The 24,254-nt window shown below is 58.7% G+C and overlaps 1 protein-coding gene across 1 annotated transcript; it reads left to right on the top strand.

Annotated features, from left to right (window-relative positions):
• The first annotated feature begins 8,962 nt into the window (after positions 1-8,962).
• HSPB8 (heat shock protein family B (small) member 8) lies at positions 8,963-16,145 on the top strand. Its single transcript, XM_062589968.1, has 3 exons — positions 8,963-9,934; positions 12,596-12,659; positions 14,973-16,145. The coding sequence occupies exons 1-3, from the start codon at positions 9,556-9,558 to the stop codon at positions 15,130-15,132; spliced, it is 603 nt and encodes a 200-aa protein (XP_062445952.1). The 5' UTR covers positions 8,963-9,555; the 3' UTR covers positions 15,133-16,145.
• Positions 16,146-24,254: the final 8,109 nt, after the last annotated feature.

The raw sequence follows: 24,254 nt of genomic DNA, 5'->3' as shown, positions 1-24,254 counted from the left end.
GTCCTTTCCTGCCAGGCGTGGATTCGTCTATGAGAGGGTCGTGCTTTATTGCCCTCCCAGCACTGTGATTTGCCCGTGAGCATGCTGCCGAGGTCTGACGCAGCTGCGAGGCCAGTGGGGCGCAGAGGGAGCAAGGAGCCAGCACTGTGCAGTGCTCTGAGGGTCAGGTGCAGCGCAGGATGTTGGAGTCATGGGGCCCAGGTTGGATTTGCTGTCTCAGAGGACCTCTCTTGCAATTTGGGGGTTGTCTGGTTTTTTTCAAGGGGATTCTTGCCAGGGACCTGTGCATGGCTGGTGGGACTGTAGGGACATAGGGCACTGGATTAATTCCAGCAAGATACTCTAGCTGAGGGGTTTAGCTTGAGCAGCTCGGCACCCTTGCCTGCAGCTGCAGAGCCACCCTTACCCTGGGGGCTGTGGACGGTGCCAGCTCTGCCTGTGCTGCCCCAGGCAGGCCAGGAGCATGCAGCGCTCTGCGCACAGGCTGGGGCATCGCGCCCTGCGTTTGGGCTGCTTGGCACAAAGGTAGAGGGGTGTCTCTGGGACTGAGGCCACCCTGTCACAGGGCAGGTTCGTCCCCTGTGGGCTTTATGTGGCTGCAGCAGGGCCCAGCAGGAGCTGGGCAAGAGCCACTTCGGCGAGCCGGAGCGCGCAGGGTTAAGAACATGTTGCGTGAGCTAGGGGATCCCAATTCCCCTTTCTCTTAACAGGCAGCAATTTTAAGCAGTGCTGAGGGGATTTCAGGAAATTATTTCTCCTTGAGACTGTCAGGCTCCCCTTGAAGGCAGGATTAGCAGGCGCAGCAGCCCTGGCACTCCCTCCCCTTCCCCTCCACATAAGGCAAGGGGATGTTTTCCATCCCTTGTGCTGTGCACAGCCGGAAGGACTCCGCTCCCGGCTCCAGCTATCGAGCGGTCCCTCTGCCTGCCTGCCCTCCTGATGCTTTTCCTTGGTGGCAGAGCTGTGGCAGGGAGCACCCGTGCTCCCGGTTTGTTCATCGGTGGGAAGATGGCACAGAGCAGGGGAACCAAGGGAGGCTCTGCTAATAGCCCATTTTTCCGAGGAGCCGCTGGCAGGCAGGGCTCTGCCAGCCCTGTGGCCCTGGGCCCCACGGTTTTGTCGCTGTGCCAGAGTTGCCAGCCCAGCTGGCTGTGCAATTACTGTGTTTTGCAGGGCAACAAAGGCTTCTCCCCGCACAGGCTGAGCTGGTGCTGAGGAGTTTCTTTCTCTTACAACACCTGGGTGCTTAGTGAAGCTAATTTGGGATTAAGCCTTCCCTCCCGCCCTCTCTTTTTCCATTCCCTCCCCTTCCATCCAGGATGCTTATTAACGAGCTGGAGTTAATGAGTCAAGAGGTGTGACCTTTAAGTGCCACAAAAAGGGCTAAGTGGAGGCAGCAGCTACTAAAGGAGGAGGAGAGGGGTCTAGAGAGGTGCAAGCTCACTAGCTACAGTGCTACCTGCGGCCCCCAGGCCTGCTGGCACAGGTAAACGGGCCAAGCCGTGCGCGGTGGAAGGCCAAGTGCAGCATGTTGTTCTTGTGGGTCTGAATTACCTGCTTATCAAGTGTGTAGGCACGTGTTGTCTGTTAGCCAGCACAGCAGTGCGGGTTATGTGTGTACCTGGGCAGTACCAGAGGCAGGTTTATGCTGAGGCTCCCTCTGCAAGCAGCCTTCCCCTGCTGATCCTCTTGGCCTGTGCCTTCAGCCCCAAGAGCCCCCCCCTTTTTCCTAGGCTCATCCTCCTCTGCCTCACTCCCTGCATGTGATTTGAGGTTGGGGATAGCGATGTGTTGCTGTGTGTGTGTGTGGGGGGGTGTACACACGTGTCACTATTCAGGGCTGCTGTTGAGGTTGGTGGCTTCATGAGGCCATGTGGCCAAGTCCCAAGAGGCCACTCTCCCAGATGTAGAAAAGACCATTCTTGGCAGAGCTGAGGAAAGTGTTTAAGGCTGTGGTGGGGGGCTCAAAAGTGGGTCCTTGCTGTGCTGTGCTGTGCTCTACAGGCAGCAGTGGGGCCTGGCTGCTGGCCTTTAGGCCGGGCCCCCAGGGCTCCCCACTTGAAACGGTCTTCAGCAGCAAGCTCCCTTCTCTGTAAAGGGCTGAAAACCTTGTGCTTCTTCCCCAAAGAGTCTCTCCCAGCTTGATCTCCAAACACCCTGCCCTTCCGCTCCCCAGGAAGACCTGATCACACTGACTGGAGGCCAAAACCCAAGCCACAAATCTAGCAATTTTGCAGGAGTAGCCTCGTGCCTGTTAGTACTCCCTGACACACGTGCATCTGTAGCAATGAAGCAGAGAGCCAGATGGAGAAAAGAAAAGAAAAGCTTTGTGCAGCTGGCATAAATATTGAGACACAGTGCTGAGCTGAGTCCCCCTGTTGATGGGGACAGATGAACAAAGCACCACGTCAAGGGGAGCAGCATACAGCAATCATGGGAAAAGAGCTGACTCCGAGGGTCACGCTGGGCTTATGGCAGCTCTGTACGAGGCCTGCTGGTCCGTGCTTCAAGGACTGCCTCTGATCGTACAGTCCATGGCAGCTAAACTCTCCTGGGGTTTCCCGGTCAGACTTGTATTGGAGTAAACCTCTTTATTTATTTATTTATTTATTTATTTATTACTATGATTATTATTCTATTTTTAATTGTATGTCAGACTGGATGCAAGTGGTCACCATTAACAGTATTTATTTATTCTGTCTTTTGGGGAACAATAAGTTATTTTTGGATCTGTTTGTTTGTTTGAATGTATCCATGTCACTGTTCATGCCTAAAGGTTTACAGCATTGGCCTGCGAATGGCATGAGCCCCGTGTCTCTGGGGAAGGTGGCCGGAGAAGGGACACGGCTCCTGGCGCAGCCTGTGGCAGGACGCTGCTGTGGATGTGTCCATTCAGCTGTGCTCCCCAGAGCAAGGTGGAAAGTGTGTGATGGTCTGAGGGATGCAAGAGGAGGGGAGGGGAGAAGGTTGTTTTTCCTGTTAAAAATCTAGGGTTTGTCATTAGATTTGTACTGGAAACCAATGGCTGTGAACAGAGTTTCTAGGATCTTGCGGAGGCAACGGCAGGAGCCCTGCTGCTGCTTCCTCTGCCTTTCTTGCCGAGCGGACGAGCGAAGGGGATTTGCAGTGCTGCGACGGGAAGTCTCGCCCAAGCCCGGCTCATGGTAGCGCTGAACGGATGCCAGTTGGCTGGTGCTGCTGTTTCCCTTGGCTCCTCCATCTAGAGCACAACCCGAAACCGAGCTCCTCCCAAAGGTGCTGCTGGTTTCCCTGGAAGGATGCCGTCGCTAGGACCTCCCTGTGTTTGTTGTGGAGGGACAACCCACCCCTGAAAAACTACAGATACGAGAATGTGAAAGGACAATCTGTACTGAAAATGCTTGCAAAATCAAATCTCTGGTGACAGGACCTAACCAAGTCTCTGTGTGTGCGTGTATGTATATGTGTGTGTATATGTGTTTGTATATATGTATATGTGCATGTTTGTATGTGCATATACATATATATATTTCCCTTAGTGGTGATATTTATCTCTTCATTTTTTAACTTATTTAAAATTTTCAGTACAATCTGAAGCATCATCCTCCTGTTGGATGACAATTGGATTTTCTGTCAGTTTGTGAGAAGCCTGTGAGCTTTTCTGTCTCTGTGCCTTTTTTTTTTTTTTTTTTTTTTTTTTTTTTTTTTGCTTCTTTTTCTTTTTTTAATGTTGTGTCACTCATTCATTGCTTTTAAGGAAGTTTTGCTGTACATCTGGCACCTCAGATTGCTGCTGCCACTCTCTGCAGAGCGGCTTTCCTCTGGTGGAAATGCAATGTGGTCATTTCTGTGTGTGCAAATCACTGCTCACTTGAGGCTGCGCAGTTGCTCCTGAGTGCAAGGGATGCCCAGGGACACCTGCAACCTCGCTGAGAGTATAACGGCTTCAGGAAAACATCTCGATTGTCCTTTGGAAATGCTATCTCAGAGGGATTTTCTTTCTTCATACATCAAGTATCTTTCCTGCCTGCAGCTTTTTTTCCATCCCCTGAAATGCCCTGGTTGCCTTTCCACGGTGGAGCGCAGGACCCAGCGCTCCTGATGGAGCTGTGCTGTGCTGCACTGGGTTTTGCTGTCCTGGCCAACAGGCACTGCAGAGAAGATCATTCAGCTTCAAATATCCCCCAGGAACCTGGAATCACTGGGGCCGCTCTCTCCGCAGGCTGGACCATACCGTGTCCTGCTACCTGCGCGAGGCTAGTTTCCCCGCTCCCAAACCAAGCTTTGAGGCCAGGCTCCAGCAAACCCAGCACAGTCTGTGCAGCTTTGCTGAAAAGCAAGGATAAGAGGTGTTTCCACGCACTGTGGTGTAGTTTTCTTCAAGGGTTATACCAGTTGGTTGTTCTTTGCTTTATATAATTGCAACTTTTTTCAATGTTTTTTGTTGTTTCGGGAGACTTGAGTTGTGCCAGTTGTCTGCAACAGCCAGTCAATGTTATTTTGCTATGCACTGTACATATACTGAAAAGGCTGAGAGGACTTAGCCTGTTATTTAATATTTATTTCTTCTATTTATTGAGCATTACTTAAAGCTGTTTGGGTCTTGCCACTGGGTCCATGAAGACAGGAGCCTTTCATACAAAGTGAGGTGTTACCCTATGCACTGGAGAGAGGTTATCAGAGAGGCAAGTTAATGTGGAGGCTGACATCTGCCAGAATAGAGGCATCTGGCAGGCAAATGAGGCTTATGTGGAGCTCAACCACCAGCAAGTTAGGGAGAAACCGCATCTAGATGGAAATGAACGGAGCAGGGGAAAATCCTCCATCTCTTTCCACCAGTTTCTGTTAACAAATCACAGTTCTTTGCAAAGGCGTTAAGCATTTGGAAGTAACAGAGCAGCCTGCAACTGAGGTGCTGTTGGAGACGGTGAACTTGTTCTTTGTCCTCCGTGCTGGACAGCACAGCCTGGATCACCAAAGATCCCCCCCACCAGAGATCTCTGATCTCTCCACTGAGCCCCTCCTGACTCTCGGTGGCTATTGGGGGGGAAGGGGAGCATTACTGCTCCTTCATCAATGCAAGGAAGAGCCCAGGGTAGTCAGTGACTTGCCTTAGTGGCACAGCACAGTTCTACCAGGTGCTGAAGCATGGCCCCAGGATGTCCACCCCACTGCATCCTGGAGCTGCTCTTCCTTGTTTTGTGCCCTGCTTTGCTTCCTTCCCAGAGGTTGGTGTTATAAGCAAGCCCAAAAGTGAGCTTGGGCAAGGTGGCCATGCCAGGACTGGAGGAAGCCTCTCAGACCATCTCTGAGGCACTACAGTAAACAGGAGCTTTCCTCGGGCTTCCTCACCCTGGTTTGAAACAAAGCATGGGACACTAGAAATGTGAGCTCTTTCAGTGCAACTCCACTGAAACCCTGGTTGCTACCATGACAGCTGGAGCGGGACATGCTTGGCCCTTCCAGGCCAGGTGCCTGAGATCCAAGTCCCTTCAGGTGTTTGGGAAGCCACTGGGGTGGCCAGTGTGCTAAGCTCCTCCTGGGTCGCTGTCAGGAGCCGTGGAGGGCTCAGACTCCTGGGCAGTCAGGCTATTCGTTTGAGCAAGAGATGAATTTAGATGCCTAATTAAAGGCTTTGCCCTTTAGCATCCAGTGGGTTTTATTACTTCTTTACAAGAGAATAACTAAATCCTATAAGTTTTGCTGATACCTGAAAGTTTGCACATGACCAGGAAGCTCTTGGAAGCACTTCTGCTTCCGCTGTTGTAGTCAAAGCTTTGTCTTTAAACGTCCTGCTTGGCTTCTTAGCAGACAGCAGGGATTTTCCCCAGAAGTCTTTAGTTACTGGTGCAAGGATGTCGCCTCCAGAGGTCCGGGGCACCGAATCCCATGTGGGAAAGCTGACTCGTGGGCTTTTGGGCTGTTCCTTAGAGAACAATATCCTGAACCTCCTTGGCCCAGGATCCTCAGGGCCCCAGTGGCAGGTCTCCACATGTGAACTCCAGGAAGTGGGAAGACTTAGAACGAAGCAAAGATGGGAGAAAAGCCGCTAGGGAAATGTCGTCTCTGTTCTTCTTGCCTGTCGGTCAGTTCCTTACCAAATTATACTGGTGCATCTGTTCATTTGACTTCACTGTAAAACTACCTTTGATCTCCATTGAAATGCATACTGTATTCTTTAGTCTTCCCAAGGTATTTAAGTTGTTAGCCTGTTTAGAAAAAGGGTCCAAATAAAGGTTCAGACAGTATTTAGTTCTCGCTGCAGCCTGCTCTGTCCCGTTTCTTTTGGATATGCTTCAGCACGGCGGGATATTTTGGGTGGTTTCAGCCGCTCCACTAGCGAAAGGCATCTGCCTCCATCAGGAGCTGGTGGTGGGGCTGCGGCACGCGTCTTTCCCTCGCCGCCTCCCGGCTGGCGCTGAGGATGGAGACGTGAGCACCGGGAACTGGAGCAGCCTGGTCCGCGCGACGCGGCACTGCACATGCAGTCGCCCCGGGGGCTCCATGGCTCCGTGGCCGGCCGCGTGGACCTGCCCCGGGGGCTCCACGGCTCCACGGCCAGCTGTGCGGACCTGCCCCGGGGGCTCCATGGCTCCGTGGCCGGCTGCGTGGACCTGCCCCGGGGGCTCCACGGCCGGCTGTGCGGACCTGCCCCGGGGGCTCCATGGCTCCGTGGCCGGCTGCGTGGACCTGCCCCGGGGGCTCCACGGCTCCGTGGCTGGCTGCGTGGACCTGCCCTAGGGGCTCCACGGCTCCGTGGCTGGCTGCGTGGACCTGCCCCGGGGGCTCCACGGCTCCGTGGCCGGCCGCGCGGACCTGCCCCGGGGGCTCCATGGCTCCGTGGCCGGCTGCGTGGACCTGCCCCGGGGGCTCCATGGCTCCGTGGCCGGCCGCGTGGACCTGCCCCGGGGGCTCCACGGCTCCGTGGCCGGCCGCGCGGACCTGCCCCGGGGGCTCCATGGCTCCGTGGCCGGCTGCGTGGACCTGCCCCGGGGGCTCCACGGCTCCGTGGCTGGCTGCGTGGACCTGCCCCGGGGGCTCCATGGCTCCGTGGCTGGCTGCGCGGACCTGCCCCGGGGGCAGTGTGGTGGAGCGGGGAGGCTTCGGCGCCACGCTGCCTGCCGCTGACGTGGCGGCTCCGGGTGGCAGGAGGCAACAGGAGCCGCGGAGTGACAACAGGAGCTAAATTGGGACAGCTCGGAGGGGAAGCGTGACTAATGAGGATAAACAAGGAGGTCGGCAGGATTCCTGGCCGGGGAGGGAGCGCGGCTGGGAGCTAAGAAGGGAACCACGGAGCAGAGGTGTGGGAGGCAGCGATGGCCGTGGCAGGCGTGTTGCCCCATCCGCCGGGGTGGCGGGAGCCGTGCTGTCGCGGTGACCAGCGAAGGACGCGAGGAGCGCGGGGCCGGCCCTGCATGCCAGCCCTCCCGCGGCACCTGGGTCCAGCGGGACCCTCCAGGAAACCACAGAGGCGCCGTGGAGAGGCGGCGAGTGCGGGGCGGCTGCGGCGTGAGGGAGCACCGCACCACCGCTGCGGCCCCCTGCTCACACCGGGCTGCAAGGGGGTGGTGGCACCATCGTGAGGGGATGGCCTGGTCATCGTGAGGGGATGGTGGCACCATCGTGAGGGGATGGAGGTGTCATCACGAGGAGATGGCCTCGTCATCATGAGGGGATGGCGCTGTCATCATGAAGGAATGTTGGCACCATCGTGAGGGGACGGCAGCGGCGGCGTGCGGGGATGGTGGCACCATCGCGAGGGGACGGCAGTGGCGGCATGCAGGGATGGTGGCACCACCACGCAGGGATGGTGGCACCATCGCGAGGGGACGGCAGCGGCGGCGTGCAGGGATGGTGGCACCACCACGCAGGGATGGCGGCACCATCGCGAGGGGACGGCAGTGGCGGCATGCAGGGATGGTGGCACCACCACGCAGGGATGGCGGCACCATCGCGGGGGGACGGCAGCAGCGGCGTGCAGGGATGGTGGCACCACCACGCAGGGATGGCGGCACCATCGCGAGGGGACGGCAGTGGCGGCATGCAGGGATGGTGGCACCACCATGCAGGGATGGTGGCACCATCGCGGGGGGACGGCAGCGGCGGCGTGCAGGGATGGTGGCACCACCACGCAGGGATGGCGGCACCATCGCGAGGGGACGGCAGTGGCGGCATGCAGGGATGGTGGCACCACCACGCAGGGATGGTGGCACCATCGCGAGGGGACGGCAGCGGCGGCGTGCAGGGATGGTGGCACCACCACGCAGGGATGGCGGCACCATCGCGAGGGGACGGCAGTGGCGGCATGCAGGGATGGTGGCACCACCACGCAGGGATGGCGGCACCATCGCGAGGGGACGGCAGCGGCGGCATGCAGGGATGGTGGCACCACCACGCAGGGATGGTGGCACCATCGCGGGGGGACGGCAGCGGCGGCGTGCAGGGGTGGTGGCACCACCACGCAGGGATGGCGGCACCATCGCGGGGGGACGGCAGCGGCAGCGTGCAGGGATGGTGGCATCACCACGCAGGGATGGCGGCACCATCGCGGGGGGACGGCAGCGGCAGCGTGCAGGGATGGTGGCATCACCACGCAGGGATGGCGGCACCATCGCGGGGGGACGGCAGCGGCAGCGTGCAGGAAGGCGCCGCCTGGCCCCTCTGGCGCTTCCCCCCGCCCCAGCCGGCGTTCAGGTCGCTGCCGTGGCGGGGGGCGGCCGGCGGCGCCGCCGCAGCGGCCGGTACGTCCGGAGGGAGACAGCGGGCCGCGAGCGGCCGCCCCGCGGCCCGGGGGCTATTTTTAGGGAGCCGGGGGGCAGCTGCCGCCGCGCAGCGCCGGGGCCGGCGGGAGCCGCCAGCTGCCGCGGCCCGGATTCTCCCTGGCTGTTTCATCCGCTCCAAAATACTCGGTGACGGGGCAGGGATTGCAAAACACCCTCCCCCCGCCATCACCAAACCCCGTATAAATAGCGCTGGCTGCGGCGGCCAGAAGGTTAGAGAAGTTTCTGGGCTCCGCGCGGAAGCTTTTATTGAGGCTCCCGGCGGGCGGCTCGGGGAGAGGCGCGCAGCACGCGGAGGGGAGCGAGCGAGAACCGGGACGAAATCAGCTTCTTAATCTTGGGAATTATCTCTTGTGGGTTTTTTTTTTTTTTTTTTTCCTTCCCCTCCTCTGCGCGCCGAGAAGTTTTACCTTCCTCTCCCCGATCCCTGGGATCGAAGCCAGACAGGAAGCGTTTTTCTCCCTGCCGCCCGGAGAACTCGCTCCCGCCTCCCCGCACTGCTGAAGCCTCGGCTGCTTCAGCCCCGCATCCGTCCATCCATCCTTCCGATTTATTTATTTATTTATTTATAATTATTCGTCTCGGCCTCCCGGAGGGAGGATCCCGCTGCCGCCGCCGCCGCCGCCGCCCGGGAGCCGGACCCCTCCCCGCGCGCCCGGCGCCGGGTGGATGCCTCTGCCGCTCCCCGGGGAAGCCCGCGGCCAGGAGCAGGCAGGCGAGCGCTGAGGGCGCAGCGGCGAGCCCCGGCCACGCTCACGGCCCTTCGCTTCGCACCGCCGCCGCCGCGCAGGCAGCCATGGCCGACAGCCAGATGCCCTTCTCGTGCCACTACCCCGGGCGGCGCAGCGTCCGCGACCCCTTCAGGGAGCCCGGCCTGACCTCGCGCCTCCTGGACGACGATTTCGGCATGTCGCCCTTCCCCGGGGACCTCACCGCGGACTGGCCCGACTGGGCCCGGCCCCGGCTCACCACCACCTGGCCGGGCCCGCTGCGCACCGGCATGGCCCGCGCCTCGGGCATGGCCCCCGGCTACGGCGCCCACTTCGGCGGCTACCCCGAGAGCCGCAGCCCGGCGCCCTTCTCCCGCGAGCCCTGGAAGGTCTGCGTCAACGTGCACAGCTTCAAGCCCGAGGAGCTGACGGTCAAAACCAAGGATGGCTACGTGGAGGTGTCAGGTGAGCGGCGGCCGGGGCGCTGGGCAGGGGGAGGAGGGATAATCAAAACAAGAATAATAATCTAAATCCTGCCCCAACCGTGCTCTGCGGCTCCGCTGTGACATGCAAACGTCAGCTTTATTTCTGCGCCCGAAGCGCCGGCGGTGTCGGCCGCCCCCGACCCCGCACGGCTGCCGGGGCCGCGTGCCGCCCGTCGGAGCTGCGCCGGCCGGCGTTGCTCCGCTTTGGCGCTGAGAAAGCGCCTTCGGAGCGCACCGCCCCGGTTTGCGCCCTTGCAGGCGGCGGTGGCCCCGCCGGCGACGCGCCCGGCTGCAGGCGCTGCCCGAGCCCGCTGCTGGAAACTGCAGCGCGTTACCGAGCCTCGGCGCCCGGCGGCAAATTCCCTTTAGAGGGGTCGAGCGGCTGCAGGGCCCCGGCGCGGCTCGGAGCGGGCGCGTGGGCCGGCGGACAGCCGGCGGGCAGGGAAGGGGTTAAACGGGAGCTGCTCAAAGCCTGGCAGAAATGATGGCGCCGGGAGGAAAGCAAAGATAAGGCTGGGCTGGGAGAGAGCCTTGGGGGGCCACGCGCCTGCGACCAAAGCGGGGAAGCGAAGGGCGCGGGCGGGAGAGCGCGGGGCTGCGGGAAAAGCCGCGGCCGGGGCGGGCAGCGGCTTCGCCGCGCGTCCGCGGACGCTTTCGCCCCGCAGCCCTGCCGCGGCGCCAGATGCAGAGCCGACCTGCGGCCTCGCGACGAGAAAGCCGTCAGCGCTCCCATAAATTTCCGTTGTGATTCGCCAGCAGTTAAGGCAGCCTTAAGATTAATGGGTTTGTGGGAAAATACACAGCGGGCAGGAGCTTGTGGCAGCACGGGAGCTGGGGTGGGGGCACGGGGGTGGTGAGGGGGCCCCGCTGCAGCCCCAGTTATTTATTTGGGGGTCACAGTGCTGCTGGACGGGGAGGCTGCAGTCCAGGCTGAACCTGGGGACTGATCCTGGGGACTTTCCCATGCATTTGCTGAGACACCCGGGGCTGTGCAAGGAGGCTTGGCAAGCTGCAAGGGTATTTTTAACCTCCAAGCTGCTCCCAGCACCCTCCCCGCACAGGACAGCATGTGCTCCGGGTGTGCCCAGCAGCACCCAGCACCGTGCTCCGGGTGCGCCCAGCAGCGCCCAGCACCATGTTCCCGGTGCGCCCAGCAGCGCCCAGCACCGCAGCAGCGGCACCGAGCCATCCAAAGATGTTATCGTGGCTGGGATCTTTTCTTAAGGCGCAGCTTTTGGCAGCAGGTGATTAAGTCAGACCCCAAGGCTTTTACTGGAAATAAAGGTGATCAGCAGGTAACACAACCCCCTGCTCCCAGGGGCTTGGGAAAGCAAGGAAAGAAGCAGTATTTTACAGCACTGATGTGGTTTCTGAAGCTGATCTGGTGGTTTCTAGGGTCTGAGCCACCATCTGAGTCATGGGTTTAAATCAGGCTGGCGGGGTCAGCTGTGTGCACTGGGCTGATTAAATCTGACCAGAAAGTGAATGGTCTGTGCCGACCCCGGGCACCGCCACATGGGCCAGCAGCGCCCCCCAGCCTCCGGCACAGCCCCCCAGGCCCAAAGGGGGTCACCAGCGAAGGGTCGCTGCCTCCCCGCGAGGCAGCAGCGTCCCCCGCCACTGCGTCACCACCAGCCTCGCGGCTGCCACCCTGGTGCTGCTCTCCGGGGGCAGCAATTCGGGTGACAGGTGACTCACGCTCCGGAAACATCGCTATCGCCCGCCAAGGAAGGCGACTCTGTTTCTAACCCTGGCTTGCGGTGGCTCAGTCGCCGGCATTGCAGGGGGACGCAGCTGGGCTTGTTTCCTGAAACAGTGGCCGAAGCGGCTGTGCAGGAGCCACGTCCCCCCCACCCCGAGATGTGCCTTGACCCTCCCCTCCCGCCTGCCGCGGGGGCTGGGGGCCCCTCTCCGACTGGTGCTGAATTCTCTGAGCAGCCTGGCTCCCTCCTCCTCCTCCTCCTCCTCCTCCTCCCCCCCCTCCTGGGCCCGCACGCCTCTGGGAGAGGCTGGCACTTAGTGCTGCCTGGAACTGCCTTAATTCCTCTTTCCTATTTGTTTCCCAAGACAGGAATTTTATGATCATATGTGTTTTGATTCTTCCCACTTTCAAATTAAGGATTTGCTGTGTTTGGCATTCTCGTGGGCCCTCAGCTGCACTTGTGCAGGAGCAGCACTGGCAGCTTCCGTAGGACTGTCCATGCCATGGCAGGGAAGGACCCCGCCGCGCCTGGCCCAGCTTGCAGCATCTGGGGAGCTGTACTATTTCAGCTGAGAATCACCTTTGGGAGGATCCAGAGGAGCAAGCCCTGTTGCAGGGCGGTGTCAGCCAGGAGGCAGCCTCAGGCACTAGGGAACGTCTAAGAGGGGAGGAAAGCCTCCTCTGCCCAAAGTTTGGGAGCTGCTTTTTCCCACGGTGCCTGTCAGGTGCTAGACTTATGCTTTAACGATTTAGGGGGCCTTCAGCTTCATTTTTCTGAGAGTTTTCCTCTTCTAGAAGGGCTCCTGCTGGTCCTGGGAGAAATTCCTCGAGTCAGCCAGGGAGGAAAGGTTTTCCACTTGGAAAGGGAAAACAACTTCAATTTATTGGGAAAAAATAGCCCTGTGAGATGCTACCATTGAATATTCCTGTTCCCTCCAGGTAAACATGAGGAGCAGCAGGTGGAAGGAGGAATCGTCTCCAAGAACTTCACAAAGAAAATCCAGTACGTATCACAGATGCTGCACTGCTGCGGCTTCCTGTGGTGGGAAGCGGCTCTGGTGCCGACCCGGATTTAGGAGAGCTGGCAAGTCTTCCCCTCCAACAGCATGAAACGCTCTCTGGCTAGCTATCAAATCCCTCCCATTCCCCACAATCTAGTAAAGTCAGAAACTGTGCTCAAATGCTGTTGTCAGTAATGGGCTGAGCCGGGGCACAGCTTCTCTCCTGTGGGCTGTGAAGAGCTGCCTGGAAGTGAAATTTAGGTTATGTTTGGGAGTCAGGGGACCTGGAATCTATTCCCTGCTCCACCACTGAATTGACATGCTATTTAACTTCTCTTGCCTCTGTTCCTCTGTCTGCAAAACAAGCAGTCTGCCTCCCCGGCATAGTAAACATTTAAAAACCACAGGGAAAGTTGCCCGCAGAAGCAGAGAAGCACTGCAGACACGGAGCACTGCAAGTCACCGGGCGTCTCCTCCCCTCCCAGCTGCGGAGTCTGAGGGCTCCTTTTTAACCCTATTTGCAGGCATTTATGCTTCGTTTTTTTTGTGTCAGCAGGGGATGACCTGCCGGTTGCAGCTTGTGTTGCAAATGTCCCTCGCAGTACCAAGCAAGTCAAAGCTGAGCAAGGCCCAACAAGTCACTGGGTGCATGTGGCGGGTGCTCCCGCTGGGCAGCCAAAGGCCTCGACTGATGTATTTCCCATCTGGCTTATGGCTGCTGCCAATGAAAACTCATAATTTGGGGCACATATGTTCCTAGCTCAGGCTGTACAGAGTGATTTCCTGATGGAGGCAAAGCAGGAGATCTTTTCCTGCATGCTTATTTGGCCTCCTTCATGACTGGGGCTTCGTTTTGGAGCCAACCAGGATGAGGGGAAGCAGAACAGGGATATAAGGTGCTGTTCTCAAGATGCCAGCACATCCTTCAGGGTTTAGTAGGATGCGATGGGCTGAAATCATCTTCAGACCTAAAATACAAATATATATATTTATATATCTGTCTATATACATATATATAAATATATATATTTACATATGAATAATGTCAGTTAGATTGCTCTCGCTTTGACTGACCCAAGTGGCTCGTTTTTGTAGAGACAATGGCAAAGCGTGGAGAGGAAATGGGCCCCGAGGCCGGAAAGCGCTGCGGCACGTCCCTCGCTGGCGAGCCCGGAGCCGCGTGGTCACGCCTGCGCGTGGCGGTGTGCGTGGGGTAAACCCCCGCCGCAGGAGGCTGACGCTGGGCTCGGGGGGTTAACTGGGAGAAGCAGCAAACAGCAGGCCCGAATCGTCCGGCTGAGCCGGGCAGCTCAGGTTGCCAGCACTTGGGCATTGGCTTTTCCACCCCGAACAACCTCTCTGCATCCCCCCAAACTCGACCTCTGTGGAAAGCCACGTGTGCCGGGGCCAGGACCCAGGCCCTGCCTCGGGCTGGGGGCCCGTGGGCGCTGCAGTCCCTGCCTCGCCTTGCGGCCAGGAGCTCCTTAGGAAGCAGCTGCCGCGGCTCCTTTTACGGGCAAGGCTTTTGCCGTGACGCAGGCTGTAACATAAAGATGATTTACTCATGCGTTGCAGAAGCTCAAGCGGCACAAGCTGTGAGTGACATCCACTCAAACATATCTGCCGAGGAGATTAAACAGAGAGCCCAGCAGTGGTGAGACAGGCCAAGCGACTGCTTTAAATATCCCCAGAGCACTCCCAGTCGCACCGATAATAACGCAGGGCTCGGGCGAGCTCTGCGCAGCTACCGGCCGGGCAGGCAGGGGCTCGAGTCTGCTGGAGCGCTGCTAATTCGGCATTAGCGATTTTCCGCATCTCAGGGATGTCCTCCTGCCTGGGCTTCCAGGAGCTGTTTGCAAGCACGACTCCGAGCTCCTAGGAGGCAGGGAAACGGTGCTGGTACCGATGGAGACAGAGGCACAGGTAGAGAGCAAATATTCTTGGCAGGAGCTTCGCAGCGCAGGGCGCCAGACACCCGGAGCAGCCACAAGCGTTAAACTGCTGCTTCAGGCGAAAGCCTGGCCAGCCCCCGAGGTCTGCGCCTGAGGGCGAGCGTGACCGTCCCTGCACGTCCGCTCTCTGCCGTCGCCCCGCGCGCCAGGCTCTGCTCCTGCCCTGCTCCTCAGCTGTGCTACGCTGAGGCCGTACGGCCCTTTCCAGGACAGGGTTTCCAGCGGGGAGGCAGGGGGGGCACCACCGCCGTGGGGGCGCGTGGGACAGGGCTCCGTGTCCGGCCACGGGAAGCTCTTAGGGGGAAAGCCCGGCCGGCGGCCCACCGCACGTTAACCGGCTCGTCTCTGTGTTCCCCCTTCCAGGCTCCCCTACGAGGTGGATCCCGTCACAGTCTTCGCCTCCTTATCTCCAGAGGGGCTGCTGATAATCGAAGCGCCCCAGATCCCCCCCTACCAGCAGTACGGAGACGGCAGCTGCGGCAGCGAGATCCCCATCGAGAGCCAGGAGGCGACCTGCGCTTGAGGCACCCGTCCCCGCTCCCCTCCCCTCGCCCGGGTTTTTCCTCTCCCCTCTCCCTCCCCACTAAGATTTCTCTCCGATTCCAGCTGTGCTTGCATTAGCAGGACAGAAGCGTCTACTGGGCATGGGATAGCCTCCTGGCGGGCCCGCCGCCCTGCTCGAACCCCGGGTGCCGGCGGTGGGGTGCCGACGCCTGTGTGCCGCGGGCCGCCCTGCTCGGCGCGGGGCTGCGCAGGGCGGGGGGACGTTGCACCCCAGCACTCGCCATCCCCGGGGACGAGCGGGCGGAGAAACGCCGCTCGCAGCCGTTCCCGGGCAGAGCCGGGAGCGGGGTCTTCCCGCGACCCCTCGCCACGGCACCGCTGCCTCTGCCAGCGCCCGTCGCTTACTGTTCTGACGTGACCCCGCTCACGGGTGAGGAATTTGCATTTACAAGATGCAGGCAATGGCTGAGAAACACTGGCAGACAGTTCCCGGGCTCTGCTGCGGGCTCCCGCCAGCGGGGCTGTGCTCGAACCGGGGCGGGCAGCTCCCTTGCTCTGACTTCTCCCTTCATCGCATCCGCTTGCCAGTAACCGTCCGACAAGCCCACAGTTTCACCGAGGTTTTACAGAGGTCTTACATGCTCCAGTAGAGCTTATCTGTATATCAGACCGCACAAAATAGATGTCTTCATTATTATCATTTTTTTGCTATCAGGTGGTAAGATTGGATATTTATAACAATAGCAAAACAAAAGTACCCATTTCTTCTCTTAAATTAAAGTGGGATCCTGTGTCTTTTTCTCCTCCTTTTTGTTTTTGAGCTACATCTCTAAGCAGCCTCTTGCCAGCATGAAGACGATGGCCGGTGCAGAGATTGCTGAGCACAGCGTTGCTCCGCAGCCCGGCAACCCCCTAGGCCAGGCCTCCTTAGAAATGCAACTGTCTGTGTGTCCTGAATGTTTTTCGTTTTCCAAAGAGAACTTGTGCTTTTATTTGACAGACTTGAGGAATAAACACGAGTTGACGTTCTTAGCCTCTGCGTTTGTCGTGCCTGAGCCCGGGGCTGTGTGCAAACAGGCTCCCCAGCAGGAAGGCGAAGCCAAGGACCAGCAGCTGGTTTCGTGCACGGGGTGGGGGGAGAAGAGGGTGCTGACGCGCACTGGAAACGTGCTCAGCCCCGGCTCCGGCCCAGCCACGCCGTAAGTCCCCATGCGCCGGGCAGGGTGCACCCGCTCCCCATCCCAGCAGCGCCCTGCGCCCACAAGCTCCTGGGAAAGCTCAGGGCTCCCTGGCTCTTCCTTCTGCCTTGGCCGGGCTCGCCAATGGGTTTTCTGCTTCGGGATGCCCTGTCAGCCTCGGAGGCATGCCGCCCGCGGCGCAGGCTCCCCTCCCGCCGGCGGGGCTCCCCGGGCGGCTCCGGAGGGCGGCGCGCCGGTCGGAGGCGCGTTACCTCGCCGTCCCGCGGGGCTGGGCACGGCCGCGGCCCGCGCGGTGCCTCTAATTAAGCAGGAGGCCGCCGCGAAGACGCCGCTCGGCGCGGCGCGGCGGGAGCCCGCCCGGCCCGTCGGGACGGATCTGCCGCGGGGGCGCGGGGGCGGCAGCGAGTCGTTAAATGGCTTTTGCCCGCAGCCCTTCCGCAGCGGCAGCCAGGCGTTTTCATCTGCTCATCCGGGTTCGGCTCGTCTTACACCGCACGGACCGCGAGCTCCCGTCCCCGGCAGCTGCTTCCTCCTCCTCCTCCTCCTCCCGCCAGGCTGCCTGGCGCCTCGGCGGCGCGCTGAGCACCGCGGAGGCCCAGAGGAGGAGGAGGAGGAGGAGGAAGGCTCAGCGTTCGGGGCGCGCGGCCGTCGCTTTGCCCCTGCCGCGGGACAAGGGCCGGGCCCCGGAGCGCGCCGCTAGCTCGCCGGGGGCCGTACGGGCTATAAATTCCCCGCGCATCCCAGAGGATTTTGTTGCCAAAAATGGAAGCAAGGAGGGAATTGATTTATTTTGGTCGGCAGCGTTCGGTTTGAGAGCAGAGTAAATCATGCACAAAATGCTCCTGTGGGTGGGTGGGGGGTTTCTGCGCTCTGCTCTCCCTGCAGCTGCTTCTAGCTCCTGGGAGCTCGGCGTCCCGCGGACCCGAGCGCGCCGTGGTCGCCCCGTGCCCGGGCTGCCCCTCGCCCGCCCCCGAGTCCCCAGCAAGCGCCGCGGTCGCTCGGGAGCTCGGCTCCGTCCCCGTCCAGCGCGCCCCTCTCCAGACCGGCCGTCTCGCCCTGCAGCACCGCTGCTCCTCTGGGCTCAGCCGCATGACTGCGGCTCTCTAGGGGTCTGATTTGGCGGCGGGTTTTTATTTCTGCAGACAATCTATCCTAGTTTCTGTAGTTTTTTGAGATAACGCTTCCTTCTGTCCCCTTCCCTGAGCCCTCTGGAGCATCCCCTGGTTCCCCACTGGGTTTTGACTACTCATCACAGAGACCCAGGCCCGCTCTGTACACATTGGCCCCCTTCTTCTCCCTTGAGAATATCTCCATAATGGTCCAGGTGTTTCTCTTCTAACATCTAGATCACTGGGATTTATTCGCATTTCTCTTTGGGGTGTCTTTTCTGCAGGAGGACATTGCTTCGTTGTCTTTGGCCTCTGCGCACATGGGGACTCTCGTCAGGTCTTAGGCCTCAGGAGAGGAGCTTTGGCCGAGCGATGGCCTTTAGGGGCACAGGAGCAAAAATGGGTTTCTCTAATGAAAGAAGCCAATATTATAGAAATAACACACACAGCAGCTGGCCAGGCAGCGTTTCTGTCTCGCTTTTCATCAGAAGCTGAGATGTTCAGCAGGAGCTCTCTTTCGATGAACCCACCAAGTCAGTTCATTGGAGCATCTTAGAAAGTCTCCAAAGCTCTGTGCCTCCCCTGCCCACAGCTGCAGGGAGAAGGGCAAGGAGGAGACCAAATTACCCACTTCCCAGCTGCACTAGCTGGTCTCTTTTGGGGAAAAACCTGCCTGTTCCTGTGTCTTTATCACAGACACCTGGAGCAGTGAGAGCCTTCTTTACCCTCTGCTCCCTAGGTAGGGTGATGGGGATGGGGATGGGGATGGGGATGGGGATGGGGATGGGGATGGGGATGGGGATGGGGATGGGGATGGGGATGGGGATGGGGATGGGGATGGGGATGGGGATGGGGATGGGGATGGGGATGGGGATGGGGGGTTATGGCATCGTGTTTGGGACCCTTCTGCTCTTTCCCACCCTTGGAGGGGGTGGAAGTGATTTGAAACAAGTCACGCCAGGAACCAAGCTGGTGTCCCCCCTATCAAGACCATGACATTGAGCAGTGCCACCAGACACTGCCAACCTCATCCAGGAGCCGCGTCCACTGCCGAGCACCGCATCACCCCGTGTCCACGGATTTTGCTCCCGGGTAATGTGCTGTGGCTGTGGAGGAGCCAGTCTTTCCTCCTGTTGGTTTTTAAACCTGCTGCTACATTGGCAGGGTTTTTCCTTTTTTTTGTCGGTCGTTAAACCAAGCTGTAAACCCCTCCATAATTATGGGCTGCCTTTCCCTGGGGGTGAAACGCTGCAGTGCAGCCTCCTGCCTCCCAAACAGCTGCTCTGCGGCCAGCCCATCCTGGAGGAAAGTCAAACTTAGTCTTAATTTTCTTCTTTTATACTGCAACAAAAAGCCTCCTACCTGAGGAGGCCTTGGAAATCTCTCTTCATTAAGAGACCTCCTTGAAACATGTTACAACAGCCGAGGAGGGCGGTTATGCAGCACATAAAGCCTGCAGAAGAGCTCATTAAAACAATAAATTAAGACTAATTGGAATAAATCAAGCTAAATCATCTCCAGTGTGAAGGTAAAATGAGGTGTGAGCGAGTGTTTTGAATAAAGCCAGCGTGAGGCCCAGGTGAGCCCTTGCTGGGTGCTGCAGCGGCGCCAGGGCTTGGCTCGGGTCCGGTGCCGCCGAAGCGAAGCGACTCCTGGGCGCAGTCAGCGGCGGGGCGGTTGCGACCGCGTCGGCTCCGGTCTCCGAAGAGCCGCTGGAGCGAAGGAGGCGGAGGGGGCGGGCGAGGCGAGGCCGGAGCCCGCGGGACCGGTCCCGTCCTTCGGAAACAGGAGTCACGGGAAGGGGCCCCGGAGGCCGGGTGCGCCCGCGGTCGGGTGCTGCCCGGCACCCGCGTGCGCCGCGCGGGTCGAAGCCTTCCCCAGGCTCCTGCCGAAGCCTGACGTCGCCCTTGGGAAAAGCAGCCAAACTCGGCTGCTTATCTCCTCCTTCCTGCCCCCCCCTTTGCGATCTGATTAATCCATTAGGATTAACCTCTCTTTAACTCCTTGATTAGCTGCATTTTAAAACTCCATTTGTTTTCCTTTTTACATCAAGGCAGAGCCAAAAAAAGAGGCCAATTTGCCGCGGCGCTGATTTGCTGCAATTTCTGAAAATCAGTGCGTGCTCCGGGAAGGCATGCTCCGCATCTCAATGCCGCCGGCAAGGACCAACTCGAGGGCGAGGAAACAGCAGAAACAACGCCGACCAGAGCCAGAGGGTTCACTGGCTGTTTTCTAACAGTGCCAACACCAAACCTGGAGGAGACAGTCTGCATTTTGAAGGGTCATATTATCCCGTTTGGCCTGTATCGTGGGGAAACTGAGGCCTGGGTGGAGCAACGCATGTGGGGTTATGCAGAAGACTAGTGCCGGAGGCAGGTAGGCTGATCCTCTGCCCTTGGATGGCCTTTAGGGACATCCCTGTCTCGGTGGAAATGCCCTCAGCTTCCCCTAACTGCGCGCAGCAGGCTTATCTCCGGATCGGGCTACTTGCCACCAAGGTCTGTGGACACGTGGCAGCGACGCTGAGGTTTGGGCTGCTCCAGGCCTGATTTGCCACATCTAGACCCGGTCCTGGGCTTTCCAAACCCCTCCGAGTCTAGCCGGTGACCTTGCCATGCCACCAGACCTCGGAGCCTGGGAGCATTTCATGGCAAAAGCTTTGCTCTTTCATGCCAGCAACTTGTTTTAATGTCAGGCTGTTCCACCTTTGCCCTGGGAGCAACTGCAGCTCATTCCTTCTTGTCGGGAGATGCCACAACGCGAAAGAAAACCTTCATTAACAACCTCAAGAACAAGCAAACGCACTGGTCTGTCCCCCGTGCCGGTCTTTCCCTTCCCCAGCGGCGCACCCGCAGGGAAGGAGCCATCCCAGGAGCTGCGCCCTTCCCCTCCCGCATCCAGCCCGGGACTGTGCTGGTGCTGGGACCATCCCCACACGCTGCGCGGCTCCGGGAGCTGCGGCCGCCTCCTCGGCAGGCCTCTAGGCACTACCCCGACGAATTTGCTCCCAGACAGCAACTGCATTCGTGAGTCTCTGCTTTGCTGAGAGCAGAGACGCTGAAACACAGCAGCAATCTAGAAACGTCGGGTGAGGGCTCACAGTGCAGGGTTGCGCAGCTGGTCCCATGTCAGGGCCTGCTGAGCGCACACTGGTGGCGATGGATGAGCAGGGGAAATGCACGGTGGCATCTGGAAGCCTCCCAGGGAACGAGAAGTGTGAGATGGGCTTCAGCTCTGGGTCTACCTCCTTGAAGCTGTGCAGGACTGGGGACTTTCAGGTCTTTCCTTCCTGAGTCCCTCTTGGTCTAACCATTGCAGGTGTCTGAGCTTAAGGGTGATCTCAAGGACTGTCCCAAAGCAGCTTGCACCGGAGCTGCCCTGCCGTCTTTCCCTGTCAGGGACATTAAGTGTTCATTGCTCATTAAGCTTAAAGGCAACTTCTACAACCCGCTGACTGACCCACAGTAACTACCCAATTCGCATTTTGACAGCTCCATTGGAAGTATGGGGGGGGGGGGGGGGAGAGATACCAGACATGGGCACATGCCCGCACGCGCGTATGCAACAGCCTCGAGCCTCCTCTCCTTTGGAAAGCAGGCTCAAAGTGTGGCCAAGCTCTCCAAGGGAGCCTTCTTCCCATCACCCGAGCCAAAAACCCCAATAAAAACGAGCAGACATCGCTACAAAACCACGCGGCGCTATTCGCCCTGCAGCACCGTGGCACCTGAAGCCGACCTCCCCACCATCGCTGTAGAAACGGAAATCTCTTGGGAATTGTCTATAAGCCGACCAAATACCTCCCAAACTGCAGTTTAGGCTTGAAAAGCTTTGTACCGCTGCGCAATTTAGGGGAAAGCAGCTCGCATTTCCATAGCTATGCAACAAGATTTTCTGAAATTGCAATGATATGAGGAAATGTCTTTTAAAGTACCACCCAGATGGCAGGGGAAATTGTGCTGCTTCAATGCTGCTCAGATAAATTGAAGCTAAAGGAACTTTAAATGTTTTATAGGATTTTTTTTTCCCCCTTTCACCACCTGCTGCTGAAATGACTCGAGTGGGGTCATCAAGCAGAACGAGCGAGACCCTTACGGCGTGCTGCACGGAAAACAGCCTCATCTCGATCCCTGCCTCCGAGAGCGATCAATGCTGAGAAATCCCTGAGCTGGCAGCATCAGGTCTGGGCTCCTCCCTGACTTCAAGGTGAAGGGTGGGAGAAGCAGAAATGACGGGATACAGGTGCTCACTGTCCTTCGTGCGACTGTGGAGCTGATGCTCCTTGGGGCAAATGCAGAGGGACAGGATGGGGCAGGAGATACTTGGGACAGGTTGTCGCCCTGGGTTGTTTGGCAGCCACCACGAGGCTGAGGGAGATGTTGAGGAAGCAGGCGAGGTGCTGCTCCTCCAAGCCCTTCTGTCATGGGTCTTGCCGAAGAATCCAGGCTTGTCTTGAGGCAGGAGGCCTTGGTGTGGGCAGCCTCTGGACCCGCAGACCTGAGGTGCCATCTCCAGGAAAGGCATTTAGAAGTGAGAAGCGCTTTCACTCCTTGGCTAGATATGTCACTTTGGCTCGTTGTGGCTGCCACGTGTTGAGTTATTGGCGACTCAGGAAAGCCTGGAAAGGACAAATGCCAATAGTTACACATCTGTCTCCACCTAAGGAAGAAAAGTTGGGACAAGTGCTCCATAGCAGCGCAGCTTTGTGGCCTTTTTGTTCCCGGGGTCCATACGGACCCTTCTCGTGGGAGGTGGAGAGATACCTTTGTGCGTTTAGCACAGAACGAAGTCGCTGGTGGTGTGCGTTGCTCCGTTTTGGAAATGTAGCAGGGCAGAGCGCACCTGGGATCCGAGATGCCGTCCAGGAGGGAGCTGAGCAGCTGTTTCGAAGGGCCGAGCTGGAGGAAGGCACCGGAGCTCCCGGCCTCCAGCCGCACGGGCTCTCCAGCACGCGGCTCCGCTGCGGAGACTCGTGAGGGCTGAGGCTGGATATTTTTAAACAACCTTGGCTGGGTCACCTTTGCCAGAGCCCTGCCTTTGCCCGTTATTACCTTTTTCTGCAGCCAGGGACGGGTGCAGTCGCCGCTCTCCCACGGCCCGGAGCAGGGCCGCTCCAGCGGGAGCGGCGTGCGCGGCGAGAGCGCCCGAGCGACGGCGCTTGCTGGCTGAGCGCAATCCCACCTAATATTATCGCAGCTCGAGGCGTTCCGCAAATAATCCGAATCGTTCCTTTCTGTGCCAGGTTATTTTGGAGGGGGGCAGTCATCTTATCTATTATACTCGTGAAAATAGATAATAATAGCGATAGCATTTGGCGGGGAGCTGTTAACGCAGCGAGGCGGGCGCTCGTCACCGAGAGCACCGCGCGCGGCAGGCTGTTCAAGTCAAAACCAGGCTGGCAGCAGGCGCCCCGCGCGCGCCGCCGCTGCCGCGCGGGCAGGAGGCTGCTCCCGCGCTCGCCCGGCCAGCGCGTCCGCGGGCCGCCCCTCGCACGGCCGCCCTTCGCACGAGGGCTGCCGCTACGAGAAACGTCGGGATGCGGAGCGCTGCCGGCGCTCCCGGGCACGCCGCTCCCCACCGTGCACCGGACTGGGCAGCACCGACTCGCTGCTGGACCCACGGGGCACGAAGCCGCCCCCCGCTCCCCTTTCAACAAAGATACGTGCGATATAAAAGCAGTTGTTCGTCCAGGAGCCTGGGAATGCACCATGAATATAATTAAGCTATCGCAGATTTTCTTTAGAAATCCGTCTCCAGGGTGTCTGGGCCGTTGTTTTAATCCTATAGTTTGCTCTACAGCAAACTACAAACCTTCCAGGGGCCCAGAAGTCTGCCTTTCTCCTTTTTTTTTTTTTTTTCTTTCCTTTTTTCTCTCCTCTCAAAGAATTTCGAACCTAAACCAGGATGCTCTCCCCACAGCTGCTGCCCTGCTCACCGCGGGGGTCTTTATGCTCTATCCGTAAATACAGCGCGCTCGGGGGAGGAGGGTGCGCTCTGCAGCCGCTCCACGTGTGGGTAACAAGAGCCACAGCAAAACTGCCATACAAGCTTAAAGAATGTCAAATCGGCCCTCTTTATAAGGGGGCAAGAAGTGGAAAGCCCTGCAGAAGCTATATGTCTCTCTCAAGTCATCACGGTATTTTTAAGTGTGTCTATGTTCTCCTATGTGTGTGTAAATATATGTACCTCCCCTCCCCTCCCCCCCCACACACACACATTTACCTCCAGGAGGTATAAAGTGAAAATAAATGAAGACTGTGAAAAGCTAAGGGGCGAGAGGATAGTAGGTTGCGCTTTTTGGAAGAATTTCTTCAAGGTTCGGAAACCTCAAAGATTCAGTGATAATGAGATCTGACAAAATCGCAGCTTCCCTGGACCTGCAAGGAATGGTGCTAAAGAAAGACGTCTTAATGAGTTCCCCCTCTACACTTCAGTTTATTCGAACAAGCTGACGTTGCAGCCGGGAACGTAGACTCAATATTGCACTTCCAGAAGTTTTGACAAGTTCTGGAGGAATCTGCTACATGCATGCCAGGAATTTATAACTGGAGGCTTTGGAAAAACGACCGGCGTCTTGCAGACACGGGAAGCGGCACCAAGGAAGCCTCCGCGGCTCTGCACAGGCAGCGCGCGGCAGCGGCGTTCCCGTTTGCCGGCTCCGCCTGGTTTCGGCACGGAAAGCTCCGGCCGCCTCTCCGCTGTTCTCACCTTGGCTTTTTGATGCAGCCTGCCTGGGCCCTACTGCTGCGTTTGGACCGCCCGGGAAAAGTCTGTCTGACGTTGGGAGGAGAGGAGAGGAACGTGCCTTAGTTTGATATAGATGATGTATATGCTCT

The sequence above is a fragment of the Rhea pennata genome, chromosome 17 (genome assembly GCF_028389875.1).
Source record: "Rhea pennata isolate bPtePen1 chromosome 17, bPtePen1.pri, whole genome shotgun sequence".
Classification (NCBI taxonomy): Eukaryota; Metazoa; Chordata; class Aves; order Rheiformes; family Rheidae; genus Rhea; species Rhea pennata.
This window is presented reverse-complemented; position numbering and strand designations above follow the sequence as displayed.